Raw genomic sequence first — 23,427 nt, 5'->3', positions numbered from 1 at the left:
TTAGATAAAAAGACACAGCAGTGATCTCTCATTGTTCTACAGAATCCCCTTTTGGTTCTAACTTAGAAGTCCAGGATCATGCAGGCTCTAAGTTCTGTAAATGAATAATAATAGAGCCCACCTCCGAGGCTTGTTGTGAGGATTGAATGAATTAATGGAGGGAAAGGCCTCAGAACAGTGCTGGCACAGAGTAACCTCTATAGAAACCTTAACTATTGTTGCTGTTATTGTAAAAGTGTGGCAGGACGGCCCAAGGCAGAAAACCAGGGGAAAGTGTGGGCCTTGAGGTTGGCACACTTGGACCTGAAGTTCAGGCATTTAATGTGCGGTCTTAGGTAAGTGACTTAACTTTTCTGAAACCTGGTAGTATCCTCAGTTGTACAACGAAGCAAAAAATAATAATAATACCCCTTTATAAAGTTGTTTTTAGTCGTACAGCTAATGCATATATTAAATATGTAGCACAGAATAGCGCACCTAGGAGCTACTGCCTAAAGATGGGTGTTATTATTATTAGACCTCCCAGAGTTTACATTTCCATCTGAGTTCTTATAACAGAGCCTCATGCTCGGTTTCCAGTCTGTTTAGTAGGTACAAGTGCTTACTCAGTGCTTGTCTTGTCTGCCCTGAGAGACTGCAATAAATGGAACAGGAACTTGCCTTCAGGAACCAATAATCTTATAGGAAAGTAAGACTGAAATGTGTGAAAAAGAAATATATAAAATGGCATAAATTAAGGCATTAAATGAAAAGATATTTAAAGCAAAACATCATGCTTCTGTAAAGAGCCGTGAGCACTATTGGAATGAGGAACAAACGGTAAGGACTCCAATTAAGGACTCTGGGCCAGGTAAATGCCCACATCCAGTCCTCTGTCCTGGCCAGTCATAAAGTCATCTTTTGTCTGAGTTCATCTCTTTTCCTCAGCACTGGACTTGCTTGCCTCTTTCCAGCTCTCCTAGTTTCTCCTCTGTTTGGCTGTTTCTAAAACAAGTGTGCACACCCTTACTTTTAACCCACAAAGTCTGCTTGCAGTTTTGTCCCTTAGTTTTTCTTTGGCTCATGAGAGTTTTTTTTTTTTTTTTATAATGGGTTGAATTCTCTGAAAGTGCCTTTCTATAGATCAAGAACAATCAAATATGCACAAGGGTTCAAACCTAGTACTCCCTGTGGACACCAAATGTGTTTTATAAACTCTGTTAGGTCAAGAAAACGACTTTTTTCTCCTCATGCAAGGGGTAGAGATTCCCAGACTGGTTCCTCATTGCTTTATGCAGGAAGAGCTCATTGAAATCATTCCCTGAAAGATTTTCTGAAGTAGATGTCTTGAGGTAGTACATCTGCCTATCTGGTCTTACTTGGTTTTCATTGGAACGTTCTGGAGCCATTTGGCACCTAAATGTTCTCAAGGATCTTTCAGAATGCTCTCCTGTGAGAGCAGGAGGCCTCAGACTGTGGCCTCTTCCCCTCCCTCCATCCTGAGGTTCTAGAAGGAATCACAGGGGAGCTGGGGACAGATGCCACCTTCAGTGGTCTCAGCTGCTCTTTCTGCACTTTTCTGGGCCAGGAACCACAAAATATAGTCTTGAGAACTGCATTTTTCTTTCTTCTGATTTGAAACAACAGCAGTCAGGCATTACTAGAATGCTTTGCTTTATTCTAATCAGTCACTTCAGCCATCAGCGTGTGTCTTCGGGGCTGTTGTGCACTTCTGATGTGTCAACTGTAAAGCTCTGAACACAGATGAGATCCTGAGACAGAAACTCGCTGCCTTGCAAGCACGATGCCACCAGACACTGAAGGGACAGTGAGATGGAATCGACATCAATGTATTAACTCAGTCCTAACAGAAACGAGCCAGTCCTGATAGGAAAAAGAAGGGGGGGGAAGGAGTTTCTTTAAAATAGATGTTCTATTGTGTATTTTGCTGAGTATATGAAAGGTGGTCTAAGTAGTGATAAAATCTTGGTTGCTTTAGCATTTTAATGAGAAATAGGACAGCTTAGAAGACAACAGATATGTACCTTTGCGGTCCCTTTTCAAGCAAGTTTTCTGGATATATGTATGTACATAATGTGTTGTCGTGCCCCAAGGTGACCTTCATGTTCCACTGTGTCTCTTTAACCTTCGCTACTGTTTGCACAGGCTATCAAGGTATCTAGGGTTATCTTTGCTCTGGGCTGAAGACAGCCTCTCCATTCCCGTAGAGAATGTGGGGGAGGTTCTTTGTGCAGCGCGTATACTTATAACTAGATCCTGTTTGCCAAGTAACAGGGTAAAAAGTATTGCTCAGAGGTAGTGTGTTTGACATAAATCTGGATGAACAGATATCTACGTGTGCCCCCTGGTCTGATGCTCATAAAGGAGGTCTGGTGAAAAAACAAAAACAGGGTCGGTAGGGGAGAGCGACCTGGCCCTGCAACCTTGCACAACAGTCATTCTGCGATTTTCCAAGGTTACCCTCTATCTGTACAAGGCCACCTACCTTTGGAATGATTGATTTAAGGGAGCTTCAACCTTTGTTCTTTAAATTCAGTAGCTGAAAGGGGAAGTCAGCAGCTTTTTCTTTTCTGAGTCAGCTCTCAGGGCCTCCTGTCATTGAGAGGCAGCTGCTAGTCTAAGGTAGCTGTTCTCTTTGATGCCCCTGGCAATCCAGGCTCAGATAAGTTCTATGGGTGATAGGAAGCAAATAAGATAGCTGGCACAACTTTGGAAACAGAGATGAAGAAGGGGTTAGAGGTCAGGAAGACATGGCAGGGCCCTGGTGGGTGGGAGTACTGTGGAGGGCATGGGTTGTCAGCAAACCTCGCGTGCTGTATTTGTCTATGTTTAAGGAACCTCCAATCATTTGCCAAAAGTTAAATTTTCAAATCTGTGTGTCATTTTACTCACATTGTGGCCAAACTAACTTCATGCAAACTACAAACTTGTGTGTTGTTAAAGCTATTTAACAAAGTATTAAGTTATAGAATTCTAACTTCCATGATAATATTACTAAATTAAATTAATGCCTGAGCCAAAATCTAAACCTTGGCAACACAAAGGGAAAAAGGTCTAGAATGAAGTTCATAATTAAACGAAGCATCTGTGGGTTTCCCCAGATATTAGGAGGGAGTTTAGAAGAAATCAATATTAGCAAATTGGAGCTTTACTGAAGTTCAGGTTCTGTGCCCAGAGATAACATTTGCCTGCCAGTTTTGCAGAGGACGGATGATCTTTTAAGCTTTCCGTTATTATCAGGTTAACAAGAGTAATCCTGTTAGTAATTTTTTTCATGCAAAAGGACCATATGTCAGAGTGTAATTACAGCTAAAATAGCCTGGGTTTGTAACTTGCAGTCTTTCCTCAGGATTTAGGAACGAAGAGTTAAAGACAGTCAGTATAAAAGCCACTCTGGAAATCTCAAATAATATAATTCTTACAATGACCAAAATAAGGCCCCATTTCGGGGCCTTCGAGAAAGGCGGATTTGCCATGAACCCAAGGACGCTGAAGCTTCAGGGGCCCTGACTTACCTGGGTTCTTGTGAGATGTTCTACCTGGGTTGGGAGTCAGGTTGTGAGTGGAAGCATTGCTAGTTAAGCATTTCTGATAAATGTCCTAAAGGGATCTCAGGAAAAAAAAAGAACCTGAATCTCTAAGACTACAGTAATTTGTTGTAAGATTTTCCTCATTCAAAATAAAAGTTCACTTTTATACCAACTTTTGTGTTTATAATATGTGTTTTATACATGTTTTTTACAGAGGGCCTCCAGACTGTCTGAGTCTCAGGCCAGCGCCATGCGGCTCCACACCTGGCCCGTGAGCTTCTTGAGAGCGGGGACTGCATCCATTGTGTCTCAGCTGCGCATACAGAGCCCAGGGAAGAGCCTGGCATGCAATACCTGTGCAGTGAATGCCCACTAGGAGCCAGCTAGGAGTATGCTCGTCACCTGAGACATATTTTGCATAATACAGCCTCTGTAAGGCAGATTTAATTTTCTCATTTTAGAGAAGAAACTGAAGTTTCCACAGGCTGGATAGTGGCGGGGAGCTAGGATTTGAACCCAGGCCTCCCTGATCACTCTACTATACCCTCCTTCTTTCTGCATGTCCCAATTCTAAATTTCAAAGCTGTTAGGGGGAAGGCCACTGGGCACAAACCACAACTCACTGTTTTAAAATTATATTTTCTTTCTGCTGAACTTGGTTATTAAAAGAATTAAACAGTCCTACAATGAAGGTACCATATCCTCAGCCTTCTGAGGCATTCTGCATGCTGAGAGGAAAATATCTGTATATGCCTGGAATTCAGGATCACCTGGAAGGATCCTGGGAGACTTGCCAGGAGACTTGGAGTGTTCAGAAAACCATGCCATTGCCCGGGTGCCTAGCACAGCATGTATCACCTATGTCAACCCTCTGCTCCAGAATGGGCATGGGATACTGCCCTCACCGGTGTCAGAGGCTACGTGGATTCCTGATGCGCTGCTTCTACACTTTACTTTCTTGACTAAGGACAGTGATGTTCACACCAGTGTCAATGTTAGACAGAGAGGGCAGGGATGCTGTGTTTGCATAATGCCTCACACAGCATGGTTATTAATGATCCTTAAGGATGAGTGACTTCCTTGATCAAACATAGCAGAGCAGTGATGAAATTACAAAGCCATAGAAAATCAATCACAGAAACAGTGATGAGAATGAACATGTATTAGTGCCAAACGCGCCTGGCACTGTTCCGAGTGCTTCCGGGTACTGTCTCACTTAACGCACATTTAAATTTCTCGAGGCAGGCTCTATGATCATTCCCTTGTTAAAGGAGAGGAAACCAAGGGGTGGAGAGTAACTCGTGTAGTTTCAGGAGCTAAGTCAAGCCCAGGCTGTATTTCTCCAAGTTCGGTGTTGTGCCTGTTAGTCAGAGGTAGAGGATGGATTTAGAGGCCATTTGGTCCAATCAATATTTTTTTCCATTATAAACAGAGTAGTCGACACCCAAGAAGTAAATGCCTTTCCCAAAGTCCCAGTTAGTGAGTGACAAAGCTAGAATTAGAATGAAGTACTTCAGCCTTCTAGTTCACTGTCCTGTCATCATGAAAATTAAATTATGTGCTTTTGAAACACACGTTTACATCTTAAACCCGATGGTGACTGAACAAGCAGTGAAACTATAAGGGGTGTGTAATGGCCACAGCCCCAGAACAAGGGCCGGTGGGGGGGAGAAATCGCTCGTCAGTGTTTGGGGGCTGGGAACACGCTAAGGGAAGAAGAGGCCTGGAGTGTCACCCCAGGACCAGCCACATGGAGAATTCATCAGCATCACCTTCTGTTCCGTTTAACTTCTCTCCCTTTCGGGAATCACATACATCCTCAAAACCCAGGTGAGAGAAATCACTTTTCTTTAAGCTCCCTCAACCCACAGCTATTATTTTATACTTTTCTTCACTCTTCATTCATTGACATTGATTATTTCCTTAAATTAAAGCCTACAGACACTTATTTAACACATACAAGCCACTACGGTAGACACTGAGAAAAAAGATGAACAAAATAGCTCCTGCCATGTGACCAATAACCTGTGGTAGGAGAGAGAATTACAGAAATAAGCAAAATAAAAGTACTTTTATGTTTCAGTTCATCAGAAATGATAACCAAGACGGAATGGTACAGTATGATTCAAATTTTGTAGAAAAAATGGTCTGGATATATGTGTTTATACATGCATAGAAAAATATTTGGACATTGAACAAGCTGCCAACATTTGTTGCTTCTGGGGAATGGGGTTAGGCAGAAAGAATTAAAGAGGAGGCTTCATTTTTAACTTTATGTCTATGGATTCTTTGAATGTCTTGTGGTAAAAATGCATTATTGTTTTAAATGCAATATTTTTGTAGTTTAAAAATGTCAAGAGAATTGGTCGAAACAGTTAGTTTCTATCAGTGAATTTAATTGCTCTCTGTTTTCACTGCTTCAGTTTCTCCAAAAATCTCAAAAGAAAAAACCAGAAACTTAAAAACAGTTGTTATTCTGGATTCCATTATATAGTAAAGAATGTTTGTCTCTTCTGTAACAATATGTTGACGTTTAAAGGTAAAGGAGGAGACATACAATGCATATGTGATTAGCACGAAAGAGGAACTGATAATAGTAAACCCCAGTCCTTTATTTAAGACTCAGGCACATAAGCTCTGGTCAAGATATGATGCCATGAAGAACCAACCAATGGATTCCCCCAGACACTAAAAGATCCTGGTTTCCACCAGCCTCAAAGGCACCCAAGAACATTTTTAGGAAGCACTACTGGATTACCCAAGCACCAATGTAATTACTTCTATGATGCACTCATTATTGGTTAGTAAGTTAAATGGTTTTGATCTATTCTTAGCAACGGAATTGTCGTTAATGTTCAATAGTTTTAATTATACTCTTCTTTTAACAAAGACAATATTCTAATGTTGAGTTTTCTCAGTAAGCCTTTTTACATTCAGTTAAATATCTTATTTTATACTATAAACTAATGCAAAGTTTCCCCCATTTCATAGGTTCCTCATATCTAGTACTCTTTCCATTACTTAACAATATTTTCTGATCTCCAGTTGGGCCTGATTTTCCACGTATGAGAGTGTTCATATCAAATCAAGCTGTTTAAACATGATCACAATGTTATTCTCTGAGCATTTATAATTACATTTATTTAAACTCTTGTTAATCATTCACTGAAGTATAACTTTTTCTCCTTAATGATTAGAAAAAGTAAATATTGCTCTCTTGAAGATTTTAGATACCAATTGTCATCCACAAATAGGTTTTTTACATGACTCTTATATTTAACAATGGTATTCTGGTTGTAGAAACTGTCTTTGGCAGTTCTTATCTGCAAGCAGTTTTTATCTTTTATTCAAATTTGATTAGAAACATCTATAAGAATGCTAGTTTTAACTTGTTTGATCATTATTTTCTATATTTTGTTAGAGGTGGCTTAGGTCCGATTGGAGATGAATTGGGATTATCATATACATACTATGCATTAGCTAATTAAATGAATAATTGTGTTAACATTTACTTAAATAGATGGTATTGCCAGGGACACACATAGGTGATTTAACATCACTTTAATGGAAAACTAAAGTTTTGAGCAAATAAAAATTAAAATCATGGGACAAAAGAAAAGTCTCATAGTTAATGTATGAGTCAGGGATAAACTGTTCATAGATTTTTGTGGACGAATAAAACATGTAGATAGAATATTTTGGTCTTTAAATAGCCAGAGTGAAGTCAAATACCTGTTGAGTCAATATCAACACAAGTGGCTGCCCCGGGTTTCAAGCTGTAAGTGGTTCCCTTTCATTGAAGCTGGGTAGCTGGCTCGTGCCATTAAACCTTGCTGGCTTGGGTGGAGATGGGTAAGATTTGAATTTTGGCTCTGACACTTGTGGAGCCAAAGTGTTATGTAGCTGTGTAAGTGTAAACACACGTGGAAAATCAGGCCCAACCGGAGATCAGAAAATACTGTTAAATAATGGAAAGAGTACTAGATATGAGTACTGTAAACACTTACACAGCTACGTAACATCAGGCAAATTACTCTAGGCTTCAGTTTCATCAACTGTAAAATGGTTATAAGAATACTTATCTGGTAGGGTTGGTGTGAGCATTTAATGAGATAATATATGAAAAGTACCTAAGAGAGTTTCTGACACCACTGTAGGTATGCAATAAAATATTCTTCCTACGATAATAATTATTAAAAACAGTACTATAGAATGGCAAAAATTATCTGTAATGATTGTCTTAATCCTCCACTTTAAGAATTAAGACCAATCTCAGTCCTTTCTCCTCCCCATTTCTGTGTTCTTTTTTGGGGTGTGGGGTGGGACAGGAAAGTGGTGGAAGGTGGCAAACAACACGATTTTTTCCAACCTTCTTTTTTCTGTCCTTCATTGACAGAAAAGATTGGGCTAGCTTTTTAAGTACAGGATTTAGCAAAATTAATTTTGATATGCTATTGTCTTACAACTCAACTTCCACAAGGGAGTTTTTAAAAAAAATCCCTTTATTTTAGGAGAAAGCAAGTAATTTCAGATGATATTTGAAGACTTTATTTCTATCTAACCAAGAAAAGCTAAAAAAGAATTGTCCTAGTATTTACATTTCAAAATATTATAGTCTTCAAGATCTTGGAGGGGGGTTGGGCAGAAGAGGTTTAAAAATGGCCTTCAATCTACTTAAGTGTGGCTCTGAAACATGCAGTCTTCTCGTTCAAGAAAGCAGTTGCAGCAGCAGGCTGGCAGGGAAGGCGCAGCCATTAATCATGTGAATGGTGGCTTTTTCACAGCTGGTTTTGCAGTTTTCACACTAAATTTTGGTTAAGAATTTTGACACAGCCTTTAAGAAGTGTTTTGTATAGAGGAGATTGTTTTATTTTAAAATAAAAAAAATATTCTCTTTACTATTTTATTTTTTCTTTTTAGTTGTGGAAATTGTCCTAATACACAAACATTGAAAGAGTAATACGGTAAACCCTCATGAACACATCGCGCAGAGGTAACAGTAGTCAGCATTCTGCAGCTTGTTTCGAGACGGACTCTTCATGTAAAATTTTTCACAGAAGCAGGCATACGTGATTGATTTGGAGGTTCTCAAGAGACTATATGTTAATGTCAGGGTATGGGCTGAAGTCCATGTGTCTGAAATTGACTTCTATTCAATTGCAATTTTAAATCCTTTCTGGGATAAGTAGATCTTTAGTTCGGAAATAATTAACTGAGTTATTTATTGAGTATCTAACACATACCCAGCCTTGTATGAGCTTCTCTGAGGGAAGGATGCCAAAAAATGGTGGGAAAATAGGGAAGAAATAAACATCCCAGACGCGGGAACAAATTGGTGAGGCCTTGACCTAGATCAGTGTTTCCCAACGTTTCTTGTCCTAAAAGCCTCTTTCACAGCGTGAAACAATCTCTTGAACCCCTGAGGAATTTAAAAAATTATTTCATCATCTGTGTGTAGTACACAAAGGGGTGTCCACTTATTTATTTATGTAGTCTGTTTTATTATTAAAGAATGTAAAGCTTCTATAAATATCCAGGGATTAAAGTATGAATATTTAAAATACTCATAATATACAAACATAAATATTGGCATGTTCCCATGTAATACACACTGTTGCATTATTTAAATTATTTTAATTACATCAAAAAAAGCATTTTATGACACATATTTAAATGACACCCTGTGTTTGGTTTTAGGACAAAATGTATACTAAAATGTAGGGTAAAATTTACCCGTTCTATGGTGTTTTCCAAGCCTGGCACATCTACCTCTTTTTGACATTAGGTTTAATAAGAATAAAACATTTTAATTTTAAATATTACGTATTTATTTTAAGGGTATTAGAAATTACCAGTCTCTTATGCATAGTAAGATACAAAGTTTCCTTTCAAAACAAACATTTTATAGAAATTTTTTAAAGATTTGATTTATTTGTTTTTAGAGAGGGGAAGGGAGGGAGAAAGAGAGGGAGAGAAACATCAGTGTGTGGTTGCCTCTTGCATACCCCCTACTCGGGACCTAGCCCACAACCCAGGCATGTGCCCTGGCTGGGAATTGAACCAGCCACCCTTTGGTTTGCAGGCCCACACTCAGTCCACTGAGCCACACCAGCCAAGGCTTACAAAAATGTTTTAATAAATAATAGTACATGTGGTACTTGGCTATGGAAACAAACAAAAAGGCCAGCAAAAAAGCCAACATAGAGTGATACACAAAAAACTAAACTAGTGAAACAGTGTTATGGCATCAAAAATGGATAAAAATCATTTCTATAACATTTTGCTTGAATTCTTAAATTTTGCTTTTTTAAAAATTACAAGCTTTCAAAGAGTAAGTTTGGTGTTGTGCTCATAAATAACTATATATGTAAGAGACATGGTTTGGGTTAGCTCTTTCAAGTATTTTACAAGTAACACAAAGCCAACAGGGACAGCCTTTATTTCCAATATGTGAAAAGTCAAACTAGATACAATCATTAACATTATTTTCTCATTTAATGTTTCTTCAAGCAGTGTTTCTTCCCCCAAAGCATTCTGATAATACTATGAATTAATTTTGAGTTTGTGTGCAACTTATAGACCTAGTGACAATCTCAAGGGAATTTTGTAAATTAGCATTTTTTAATGTCTCTCATAACTGGTTACATTTTAAAGCCCATGTTCTTTATGCTTCATGGCTTTAACTGCTTAGTCAGTGGTTTTTAAGGGAAGGAAAGGAAGGCACTTTTGCACTCCCCACAGGGGACATTTGGCAATGTCTGGAGACATTTTCCATTGTCCCAACCCTGGCAACAAGGGTACTCCTGGAATCTAGTGGGTAGAGTCCACTAAATATCCTACAAAGCACAAGACAGCCCACTGCAACAAAGAGTTACCTGGCTCAAAATGTCCATACAATGGAGGCCGAGAAATCCTGATACTATGTAAACAATACATGTCTACGAAACACAATCATTTAGAGCCATGAGATGACCAAGACTATCATGGCAGCTGGAGGTACTTCAGTGGAGTAACAAATGAATGAGCTTCCCCACCTTGTGAACAAACTCATCTTCCCCAACCTCTATGCACGATTACTCTGAGGCTCTCTAATATTCCATTTCTAGTGGGGAGGAAATCTACACATTTAAATTATTACACATATTTATTGATCTAAAAAACAGGTACAAAGACTGCCTTTCCTAATGTGAAACCTTGGAGCTTTGCTCCGAAACCTTGATCTGAGGGATGAGAGCCTAGGGCAAACAGTGTGAAACTTTAAAGACAACTTGGGAGAAAAACAACTTCTTCCTCTACAGAGAAGAACAATGCCAACCTATAAGGAAAAATGTACATGAAAAACTGAGATGAGGGGCTTCTGCGAGTATCCTGGTCACTGGGCCCGTTCATTCCCCACACCTGGATACTGAGCTTAAAAATTGCTCATTTTTGCTCACACCAACTTGAATTAGGCTCCTGTCACTTGCCACCTAAGGAGTCTACACGAATGCACCACTGGATTAATAGAGGCAACTCAGGAGTTAGTGATAATGAAATGAAATGAAATATGAATTTTGAACTTGAGGTGGGATCTTTGATTACAGGTTTAAGATAGAAATCCTAAACCACTCAGTCAACAAACATGTATTCCTAGCATGTATCTAATATTCTGTGCAAGGTGCTGGAAATATAAAGACAAGTGAAAAATAGCCTCTTCTTTAGAAGAACTCTCAGTCTTGTGGGGGAGACAGAAAAGTGCCATATGGTACGGGTGCTATTGTGTGAACCCTCAGGGGTGGCACTAACCCTAAACGATCAAGAATAACTTACAGGTGGCGGCTGCTTAAACTGAGTCACGAGGGACATTATATCAGCAAAGCAGGGAGTAAGACAGGCATTCTAGCTGAATACAGCATTAGTGAAGGCTGAGTGGAGGGGAATAGTAAGGTAAAACAGAGACACTGCTAGTGGTGCATTGTAGCGGAGTGGGGGGTGAAAGGGCTGGGCATTAGTGATGGGGGTGGGAGAGTGGCCAGGACGGAGCCTGGAATGGAGGCTGGATTTGCATTGAAGGTCTTGATGAAAAATTGGGACTTTATTCCAAAAGTTTTGGGGCAGGGGTGTCCAATCTACGGGCCACGTGCAGCCCAGGATGGCTGTGAATGCAGCCTAATACAAAATTGTAAATTTACTTAAAACTTTTTTTTTTGTGGCTCACCGGTTTTTGTTAGTGTTTGTGTATTTAGTGTGTGGCCCCAGAGAGCTCTTCCTCCAGTGTGGCCCAGAGTTGCCAAAGGAGTCACTAGCGGATTTTGCGCAGGGGAGTGACGTGATGCATGAAGTAGCATTATGTAAAATGGGGATAATAATAGACACCTGGCAATGTTGTTGCCAAAATTATGTATAATCTTTAAAGCTGTGATTATTGTCCTTGCAGATGATCATGTCAATCAATGCATGCTCTTTCTGTTCCGAATATTGTTAAGAACTCAGACTGGAGCATCCATTAGTTGGGGTGATGACAACAAATTTTTACCTGAGGCTTAGACTCACTTTAAGGTAATCACCAGATCTGAAATCCAGTGGAATCTAAATTCCAGGTCAGTCTTGTGACTGTCCAGTCCTCCCAGTTCAGGTGTCTTCCCAACCAGGACATTTCAGACTGAGATGGAGTTTTCAAGGTCATCCTGGAACCTAAAAGACCCCATAGCTACCATGCAATCTTTTCAGCACTGAGGACTAGGGAATAAAGTGGTCTATAACCATTTATGAGTTTAGTTGTATATAAATATTCTTGGATGAATAACTAATCCTCAAGAATGCTTCTTCTGCATCACAAGGTGGCATAATAAGGAAGAAACACTTCATTGCATCATAAAATATCTAATTAATCTTCTCTATGCTAAAGGGAAGGCAGAGAGGGGACAAGTGGGAAAAACAAGCTCACCTCAGGTTACCAATCGTTGCCAGATTTCTCCGTGGTGCTATAAGTCCCTGAGTTAGGCAGTGTATTTCACTTTCTGACTGATCTCAGGGGACCCCTGACACTCCTTATTTGGGTTTGTGATACAGACATTTTCAAGAGTTGGAAGAAATTACTTGGAAAACACAATAATTTAGAAATGAAATTCTGTAGCCACTGATGATGGACCTTGGACAATCTGATGTTGCTCTGATTTGCACTAGGATGTGGGAGAAAACAATCCCTGTGCTTCTGGCTGTCTTTTGGGGGACTATATCTGCAGGAAAAAATGCAGTCCTCCAGTTTAAACAATAGAATTGATCTCATGATCAGAGTGCTCATTTTGTGTTAAGGGCATAGTTTATCTCAAACTGGAGAAGAATGAAAACATATGAAAATATAACATTTTGTATTATAACTTTGGAAGCAATATCTATTGTTAGTTACAACTTTTTCCTGGGTTTTATCAGAGAGCCAGTTTTTGAGGCTTTAAATTAATCATTTAGACGTATGTTTTTAATGAAAATTCTAATTGTTAACATTTTCCTAGGTAACTGAAAACTTTCCAACAATTTAGGATTTTTAAAATCAAGAGTGAAATAACCATTTATGTACATGTGTTTGTATAGAAAACTCCAAACAGACTACTATATCAGAAACTATTAACAGCGGTTTCCTTGAGGTTGGGATTGTCAGGTGGAGAGGGAAAGCAGAATAGAACTTTTTCACTTGATAGCCTTTGGTACAATCTGATGTTTCTCAGTTTATACCAGCACTTATTGTTTTAATAATTAAAAGAGCTAGATAATAGAAATATCAACATTTTTCTAACTCATATATGCATAATCTTCATAATTGGTGGCTGTAAGTTTTCTTCCCTTTAAGGTCTCTTGTCCCAAATCACAGTACACCCACACATTAATAAGTTGTACATACCACTCTATCCAAAGGTGTGTAAATGGCCTTGAAATCATAATGCAGTCTGTTCCCTGCAAGGCCAGGTGTTGACTGAATCACAGCGCAATGCACATGGGCAATAATCCAGAAAGTTCAGAAAGAAAAGAAGGGTCAGCAGACATTTTTGTGTGCAGATTTAGACATGGAGTAATGTTTTGTTCTTGTACCTGTTTTCTGTTTCTGTATATTTAACATTTGATTATTCAAAATCATATTACTTCCCCTAACACATGATGGGGACCCGCTAATAGAGGTTTCTTTTATTTTAAGTTTTCAAAGTGTAACAGTTCTCCAGAGTAATTTATTTTTTCCCAAGTAAAGTTAAACCTGATTCTAGATGTTAGCCTCAATGTGAGGCAATATCTCTGGAAAATTCCCAAAAGGTTTTTCCTTTAAAAACAGTCTTAATAAAGACATTTAGTGTTTCATTAGCTTGTCATTTATGAACCCCATGTTCACGACAGCTGAATTTTACTCTGTAACCTTGGGCAAGTTGTTGAATCTCACAGAGCTTCAGTTTTCTCTTCTTTAAAATGGGGCTGATGGTAGGACCTAGTTCATAAGGTTATCATGAGGATTAAATGTGATACTGCACACAAAATGCTTAAAGTAGTCTGTGACACATAGTAAACACTCAATGAATATTAACTTGTTTTGCTTATAGTTTTACTATTATTTAATAATTTTTATCATTTCAGCATAAACTCTAACTTTTAAATTACACTGCTTTCACACTTAGTAGAGGATAAAGGAGAGTATATTCTTCTCGGCTTTGATATTACTTGTTTAATTTTAACTCCTAGAACAATTAATGTCATCTTTTCTGCTATGTCACATAAATAAAATCAACTGTGAATTACATTTATTTTAATTCCTGCATTTAATATATATATCAGTTAGCTAACATTTATTTAGCTTACGATAGCTAAGTACCACTAAGCATAGCAATAGTAACAACAAATACATATTTAAAATGGTCATGCCTTAACATAGTTCTGACATGGTTGCAGGTTGTCAGAAAAGGATATTCAACAATGAAATTTGTAAAGTACTGTTTTCCACAGAATGAAAGGAAACTCATATTCTCATGCTCTGCTGTGTAATTGTAGATTTAAAGATAGCTAAATAATTTTTAAAAATGCACTTCCCAGAGAAATAATGGGATGACTACCTTAGTAGTATCTTATGGAAATGAAATACACACTACTTTGCAAATGGAGTTTGAGGCTGGAACTTAGACTAGCCTCAGCGAGGCGAGTTAGACTGCAATCAATCAAGTGGGTTTCAATAAAGAGAGTGATTTAAACAGAAGATGCATTGCGTAGGGGTTCTTTGGAACTCCTGCTCCGGAGAGCCTGGAGCTGCGGCGCGCAGCCAGCTGTACGGTACCTTGATCAGGTGGTGCCCCACCGCGTAGACGGCTGCTGCCTCTCCCTTCTCCCCGGGGGCATGCGTGCCTGTCCCGTACCCGTGCCAAGCCACCAGGTACGGATTGTGAATTGTAATCCAGTATTTGACGCGGTCCCCAAACGTCTGGAAGCAGTACGTGGCATAGTCATTGAAGATATCTATTATCGTTTCATTTTTCCAGCCCCCGTATTTTTCTTGTAGTGCCAAAGGCAAGTCCCAATGGTATAAAGTCACTATAGGTTCAATGTTTCTTAGCACCAGCGCGTCCAGCAGAGCATTGTAGTACTGGAGACCTTTCGCATTGGCAACCGCTACTATTCCATCGGGGAACAGCCTTGGCCAGGAAATGGAAAAGTGATAAAAAGAAACTCCTATGAAATCCAGAGCCAGTAAATCTTTGTCCAGAAAAATGTAACTGTCACTGGAACTATTCGTGCTGTTGACATTTTTAAGGTGTGTCTGGGTGAACTGATCCCAGATAGAGGGACCTTTTCCATCTGTGTTCCAACTCCCTTCCACTTGAAATGCTGCAGTCCCAACGCCCCAGAAAAAGTTTTCAGGAAAAGTGTCATAGAGAAACAGCTGACTTTCATTTACCGGGCTAAAATGAGTGTTGTTAGACCATATAGCTCTTCCGTCCCCGGAGTATCCCGCAACAGCTCGCAGGAGAACGAACGCTGACAGGATGACGGATCTTCGCAGCGCCCCGCTCGACATCGTTTCCCTATAGCGCGCGTTCCTGGCATCAGCGCTGGAGGAAACCCATTCATTCCCTGGAGACCCCGCCGCGCAGCCTGGCTTCATTTGCCACCAACTGCTGGGCTGTCTTATCGACGCCTCAGTAAAAGCTGGTGATTGTAAAGCTCTGTCAATGATTAGCTTGAAGTGTGAGACTTAGGATGGGTCACAGAAAGCAACGTAACTGGAGGGAGGTGGCTCTGTTATGGCCACCAGCGGACTTCTTTCTCTTATTCTGAGAGGTGTTGAATGAAAATGAATCAGTGGCAATAGTTTGAATGTGTAATAAAGCCTATATAAACAATGAATAAAAATGCTATATTTTCTCTGTAGCCATTCATACGGACCCAAAACCTTTTCTGAATTTTTGAACATGATTGCGACCATATATGCATTTAAAAATTTTTTAAATAATTTTTGAGTAATCATTTTATTATTTCACATTTCAGGAAACATAATCTTATATGCAAATAAATAACATTCCTATGTACCAATTATAAGGAATTAGAAAGTGTAAGATTTTTTTCCTTTTTTTTTTTTTAATGGAACGCTTCACGAATTTGCGTGTCATCCTTGCTCAGGGACCATGCTAATCTTCCCTGTGTCATTCCAATGTTAGTGCATGTGCTGCCGACGCGAGCACAGAAAACATAAGATATTCCACTCCCACAAAATTATAATACATCTAAGAATAATCTTACTGAATGTTACCTAATTTAAGAAAATTATTCAAATGTACTGATAAATTTGAAAGAAAATGAAGAAATATATAGCACTTTTTGTGTGGAAACACTGAACACATTCCCATTAATTTACAAATTTAATGTGCTTTTAACCAAAACCCTCTAATCCCAAATTTTAGTTAAACAAAATTATTGTGAAAGTTCACTTGAAGAATAAATACGATAATTACAAAAAAAATCTCAAAAAGAAAATAGTGAAAGAGTAGACTACCTTCATATATGAAAACATTAAAAAAAAAGCACAATTTAAAAAGCCTGACTCTGGAATAAGAATAAATGGAAAGAAACATTGTACAGAATCTACAGCCTCCAAATAACCTTGAAAAAGTCAATGTTTTAAATACTTGACATATCACATACTGATGAGAGGCAGAGTGGTTAACAGTTTGGCTTCTGGAGTTAGATTGCCCAAGTTTCAATACAGCTGTGGGACTAGAAAGAAGTCGCTCAACTTTCCTGCACCTCAGTTTCTTTTATGTAAGACCAGCCATAGTATTGGCATGTACTGCACGTGTTCTTGAGGGGATTAAATACATGTAAAGCACTCAGAAAAGAGATGGACACATAGTAAGTGCCCAATAAACGTTACTCCCATTATTTTTACGGGAAAGGGGAAGACCATTCAGGAAGTGATACTGGGATAAAAGAGAGGATAAGTGATCCTTAGCATAAAAGACAGGGTTTGGGTCCCTGCCTACATTGTTAGCTTCATTTTCCATCAGTTAACTACACGTATCGACTTCCTTTCAGCCACAGTAAATGCCTTTTAATACGCAGGGTGTGAGTGAGGAAGACAAGACACACGCCTCACTCACTCACACCCTGTGCCTCGCTACTTGTGTTCTCTGCACAGGAAGGGTCTCCCCCACTTCGCAAGCTCATGTCTGTCTGTTGTCAAAACTCTAGTACCTCCCTAAAGCCTTTCTGACGCCCTGGTTTCATTTTACTCATTTAAATTTTTAAAAACTGTTGACAGTTTATTAATCCCCTTGTGAAAAGTCCACAGGAGCATGCAGATAAAGGCACTGTAGAATCTCGGCTCCCCCTGCTGTCCCCTCTCCGGCTCCCTTTTTGCCAGCACCAACCTTGGCCTTAGAACCTCCTGACTTGCTTCATTCTGTTCTTGTGACCCTTTTTCTGTTTTCTTGAGGCCTGTTTCTTCTCGTACAGGCTGTGTCCGGCAAGTCTGTGTGTAGGTGTGCTTCTCATGTGTGTAGCCCAAGGAACCGTAGTCCTGCCGCCACCCAAATGGGCTCTGAACCCAAATACAGAGGTGATATCTGGTGTGGTCTTGTACATCTTGGCTAGCCTTCCCCACACTTCTGTCTTAGACACTGCTGCTTTCTCAGGGTGAAGGGTGCCAGTGACCATCGGTTTCTGTCGAAGTAGTCGGTTGGTCATACACTTTCTGGGGCCAGCAGTTACTCTGCTGTTCGCGGTGGTGGTCGATCCGCAGGCAGCCAGGGAGGCAGGAAGCCAGTTTGATTTGACTTAGATGGAGCTCTGTGGTGTTCCCTTGGCAGCTGTGCTTTCTCTATTATGACAGTTTTCACACAATAAATCAAATAACACAGTAAATTTACCTGTATCTTCGGTTCAAGGGTTCTCTCTCTCCTTCTTTAAAAAACATGGACCGTGACTGTCTGGTTGAGTGTTGAATATAGGGGGCCTAGTAATCACTAAAGCGCACGTTGAATGAATGAATGTACCTATAGTATATACTGTGTATGCCTCTATCGCTGCATTTATCACATAATCCTAGAATTGTTTGTCTCCTCCACTGGACCGTAAGACTATCTCTTATCTAAATTTGTATAATTGCTTATCATAGTAAATGCTTAATCATTGCCTATGGAATGAATGCAGTTGGCACAATTAACTCATTATAAAATAAATTTTTTTCACGTTTATTGAAATATAATTGACATATAACATTGTATTAATTTAAGGTATACAACATGAAGATTTGATATGTGTATGCATCACAAAATTATTACTAAAATAAAATTTTTAAATGTAATCACTTATACCCTCACAAATACATCTAATTCAAAACTATATAGCCACAGAAATGTTAGAGTAGTAAATTTATGCTATGTGTATTTTACCACAATTAAATAAATGTAGCCACAGGAAACTAGAAAAAATAAAAGTAAATGTTAACTTATATAAATATATAGTTTATTGTGGTCATATATAAATAATTTAGCTATAAGTAAAAAACAAGGTCTGGCAGAAGTAAGTCTTGCTTGAGTGTGGTTGGTAGGGTAATAATATGGATGTAATAATTTACAAGTTTCAATTTGAACATTTCACCTAAATGTCATATGGTGTGCTTGAGTGTGATATTATTATGTTACAGAGTTACATGCTTATGATTTTGTAATAAAATATTTTGTAGTAAAAAAGGAGCACATCATATACAGTGTTCAGCACTGTATATGAAAAATAAAAATTTCCCCTGGCTGGCGTAGCTCAGTGGATTGAGCGTGGGCTGGGAACTAAAGTGTCCCAGGTTCGATTCCCAGCCAGGGTACATTCCTGGGTTGCAGGCCATAACCCCCAGCAACCGCACATTGTTGTTTCTCTCTCTCTCTCTCTCTCTCTCTCTCCCCCCCCTTCCCTCTCTAAAAAAAATAAATAAATAAAATCTTTAAAAAAAAAAAAAGAAAAGAAAAATAAAAATTGAGAGATATATAACAAACTCCAGTCCTGGCTGGCATGGCTTAGTGAATTGAGTGCTGGCCTGAGAACCAGAAAGTCGCTTGTTCGATCCCAGTCAGGGCACATGCCTGGGTCGCAGCCAGGTCCCTGGTTGGGGGCATGCGAGAGGCAACCACACATTGATGTTTCTCTCCCTCTCTTTCTCCTTCCCTTCCCCTGTCTCTAAAAAGAAATAAATAATATCTTAAAAAAAACAAAATTGGAATATGTTTGAGCAAATCTAGAAGGCAAATGGATAGCTTTTCACTGTATATGTAATTCATGGTTACCAATAAGGAAAACACTGTAAATCTCTAACAGGTAAATGGCCAGACAACAGAAATAAAAAATATATAAAAGAGGAAATACAGCTGTATAGGCAAATTAAAAATGTAAGTCATCAGTAATTAAAAACACATAAAAATAACTAAAATTATCACAAATAAAAATAAGTTATGAAAATCAATGTTGATACAACATTTTAAGAAATTTTTATTTACTTATTTTTAAAATATTTTATTTATTTATTTTTAGAGAGGGAAGGGAGGGAGAAAGAGAGAGAGAGAGAAACATCAATGTGTGGTTGCTGGGGGTCATGGCCTGCAACCCAGGCATGTACCCTGACTGGGAATCGAACCTGCGACACTTTGGTTCACAGCCAGCGCTCAATCCACTGAGCTATGCCAGCCAGGGAAATTTTTATTTTTTATTGAATTTATTGGGGTGACATTGGTTCACAAAAATCATACAGGTTACAAGTGTGGAACTCAACAAAACATCATCTGTACACTGCATCATGTACCCATTGCAGCAAGCAATGTTCTTTAGTATGTGAATGGGAATGGTGGCATACCCAATAGAGTGGAAAATTATTCAGCAATGAAGAGAAATGAGCTATCAGGCTAGTAAAAGACATGGAGGTACCTTAAATGCATATTGCTAAATGAAAGAAGGGCTGCGTACTATATGATTTCAGCTACATGGTAATCTGGAAACAGTAAAACAGTGGTTACCAGGGACTAGGGGAGAGAGGGAGGAATAGGCAAACCACAGGAGATTTTTAATGTAGTGAAACTATTTTTCTGTAGGATATAGTAATAGTGGTGATACATTTATCAAAACCCATAAGATGTACAACACAAAAAAGAATTCTAATGTAGACCTATGAACTATAGTTAATATAATGTATCAAATTGGATGATCAATGATAACAAATGTATCACACTAATGCAAGATGTGAAAAATAAGAGAAATGAGGGAGTGAAGGAGTATATGGGAACTCTGTAACTATATATAATTGCTCAAGAAAAAGTCTATTAATTAATAAAAGGTTATTGACACGGGCTAAGTTTTGAAATGCGTGCTGAGTTTTTATTTACTAGTGACCAATCATTAAGCTATCAGGTTTCATATAAGAAAACAAAAAAGAGACTTCTGGTCAAGATGGCAGCATAGGTAAACACAGCTCACCTCCTTCCACAACTGCATCAGAATTACAATTAAAATGTAAAACAACCATCACTCAGAACCATCACAAATCAAGTTGAATGGAAGTCTGACAACTACAGAATTAAAGAAACCACATCTGCCCTGGCTGGTGTAGCTCAGTGGATTGAGCATGGGCTGCGAACCAAAAGGTTGCCAGTTCGATTCCCAGTCAGGGCACATGCCTAGGTTGCAGGCCAGGTCCCCAGTGGGGGCCGAGTGAGAAGCAACCGCACACTGATGTTTCTCTCTCACTTCCTCCCTTCCCCTCTTTCTAAGAATAAATATCTAAAAAAAAAAAAAAGAAAGAAAGAAACCACATCCATCCAGAGGGGTGGAGATGTGGACTGGGATGGTCCCTCACCCATGTGTTATGGATAGAAATTTGGGGGGGTTATCTGGAGCGGGGAGTCCCTTCCCATACGAGGCCCCAAAGCCCAGGTTTCCAGGGCCAAGAAGGTAAGTTCCTATAACTTCTGGCTATCAAAAACACTGGAAAATGAGTGAGTGGAAACCCAAGCAGTTTCTCTTAAAGAACCCACACACCAACTTACTCAGACTCACTCCCTCTGAGCCCCAGCACCAGGGTAGCTGCTTGAGAGGCACCAGCAGTATATAGGAAGGAACTGAAGTGTCTGGCATCAAGGTGGGAGCTAGGGGACAGATTTTTTTGAGACAGAAAGGCAGGCAGAGGCCATTGCCCTCTTTTGAGACCATCCCCCACAGATTCACAGAGCCAGCAGGTGGGTGCCATATCTGTGACTCCATCAACCTGGCTACAAGATTTGACCTGCCCTGAAGATCCCTTGAGATTCCACCCCAATTATGGACCTATGCAAGCTGTTAACAGTGACTTTTTCATTTGAGTGACAGGTCTTAGCCGATGCTTCACAACTTCCTAAATCCTCTCAAACAAGCAACAGCTGGTCTCAGTAAGTCCCCAGCCCCTGTATCTCTTGCCAAGTGGCCTCATGCTCAACACTAATAGCAGCCAGCCTAGATTCACAGCAGGGCTTTACCTGGGAATCTCCAAGGTTAGCACAAGTAGCAGCCAGCTCAGATTGCTTTGTAGCTCATTCAGGGTGGCCCTGGGCAGAACACAGATGGGGCTAGACCTTAGCCTGCACCACCCTGGAAACCCCAGAGCTTGAACAGCCAGTTCGAAACCTCCAGACCACATTGGAATACCACCACCCTGCCTCTGCACAGATGATCCTCCAAGGAGGGTGCAGGTTGGTGGTCAGTGGTGATAGCCAGTCTTTGCAGCTGACTGGCTGGGTAAATCCCTCCTATTGACCTGCCAACAGCAATCAAGTCTCAACTATGAGAGGAGGGTGTATTTAGCCCACATGGAGCATGCATCTTGAGTACCCCATGCTCAAGATGATAAGGGAGGCTATGGCACTGAACCCTACAGAACACCTACTACATTAGGCCACACTACCAAGACACGCAGTCAAAGCAGCTCTACCTAATACACAGAAGCAAACACAGGGAGGCTGCCAAAATGAGGAGACAAGGAAACATGGCCCAAATGAAAGAACAGAACAAAACTCCAGAAAAAGAACTAAACAAAATGGAGATAAGCAATCTATCAGATGCAGAATTCAAAACACTGTTTATAAGGATGCTCAAGGAACTTAATGAGGACCTCTTTCAGAAAGAAGATACAGTCAGAAACCAGGGATACATGCATTGAAATAAAGAAGAATCCCCCTGGCTGGCGTAGCTCAGTGGATTGAGTGCTGGCTGTGAACCAAAGTGTCGCAGGTTCGATTCCCAGTCAGGGTACATGCCTGGGTTGCAGGCCATGACCCCCAGCAACCGCACATTGATGTTTCTCTCTCTCTCTCTATCTCCCTCCCTTCCCTCTAAAAATAAATAAATAAAATCTTTAAAAAAAGAAATAAAGAAGAATTTACAAGGAAACAACAGTAGAGTGGATGAAGCCGTGAATCAAGTCAATGATTTGGAACATAAGGAAGCAAAAACAACCAATCAGAACCACAAGAAGGAAAAAGAATCCAGAAAAAGAGGGTAGTGTAGGAACCTCTGGGACAGCTTCAAGAAGTCCACCATTCTCCTCATGGGGTGCCAGAAGGGGAAGAGAAAGAGCAAGAAGTTAGAAATCTATTTGAAAGAATAATGAAAGAAAAATTCTCTAATTTGGGGGAGGAAAAAGACATGCATGTGCAGGAGGCACAGAGATGACACATCTTGTCCCAAACAAGATGAACCTATAGAGGCCCACTCCAAGACACATCATAATTAAAATGCCAAAGGTTATAGATAAAGAGAGACTCTTAGAAGCAGCAAGAGAAAAGCAGTTAGTTACCTGCAAGGGAGTTCCCATAAGACTGTCAGTTGATTCCTCAAAGAAAACTTTGCAGGCTCAAAGGAACTGGCAAGAAATATTCAGAATCATGAAAAGCAGGGACCTACAGCCAAGATTGCTCTACCCAGGAAAGCTGTCATTGAGAACTGAAGGACAGACAAAGAGCTTCCCACACAAGAAAAACTAAAGGAGTTCATCATCACCAAGCCATTATTATATGAAATATTGAAGGGCCTTATTTAAGGAAAGAAGATCAAAACTATGAAGAATAAAATGGCAATAAGTACATACCTATCAACAGCTGAATCAAAAAAACAAATTAAGCAAACAAGAAGAACAGAGACAGAATTATGGATCCAGAAAGGGTTTTGATGGTTGCCATATGGGAGGAGTGGTGTCTGGGAATGGGTGAAGAGGTGAGGGGACTGAGAAGTACAAATAGGTAGTTACAGAATAACCATGGGGATGTAAAGTACAGCATAGGGAATGGAGCAGCCAAAGGGGTTAGCAGGGGTTACATGCATGACCCCTGGACATGAACTGTGGTGGGGGATTGCCTGAGGGAGTTGGCAGGGCTGGGTGGAG

The 23,427-nt window shown here is 39.7% G+C and overlaps 1 protein-coding gene and 1 non-coding gene across 2 annotated transcripts in view; both read right to left on the bottom strand.

The window, feature by feature from the left end:
* The window catches only part of KLB (klotho beta), a 34,457-nt gene extending 18,721 nt beyond the window's left edge, over positions 1–15,736 (bottom strand). The window contains exon 1 of the mRNA XM_028507068.2: positions 14,818–15,736. Within this exon, the coding sequence (XP_028362869.1) occupies positions 14,818–15,642 (825 nt within the window). The 5' untranslated portion in view covers positions 15,643–15,736. The remainder of the gene's footprint in view (positions 1–14,817) is intronic.
* A 376-nt stretch (positions 15,737–16,112) lies between these two features.
* Positions 16,113–16,219, bottom strand: LOC114493583. The gene has a single exon (XR_003684217.1). It is a non-coding gene; the product is annotated as a U6 spliceosomal RNA (small nuclear RNA).
* Positions 16,220–23,427: the final 7,208 nt, after the last annotated feature.

Source organism: Phyllostomus discolor, chromosome 1 (assembly GCF_004126475.2).
Source record: "Phyllostomus discolor isolate MPI-MPIP mPhyDis1 chromosome 1, mPhyDis1.pri.v3, whole genome shotgun sequence".
In the NCBI taxonomy this organism is placed as follows: Eukaryota; Metazoa; Chordata; class Mammalia; order Chiroptera; family Phyllostomidae; genus Phyllostomus; species Phyllostomus discolor.
Note: the sequence above shows the minus strand (reverse complement) of the source record. Positions and strands in the feature narration are given on the sequence as shown.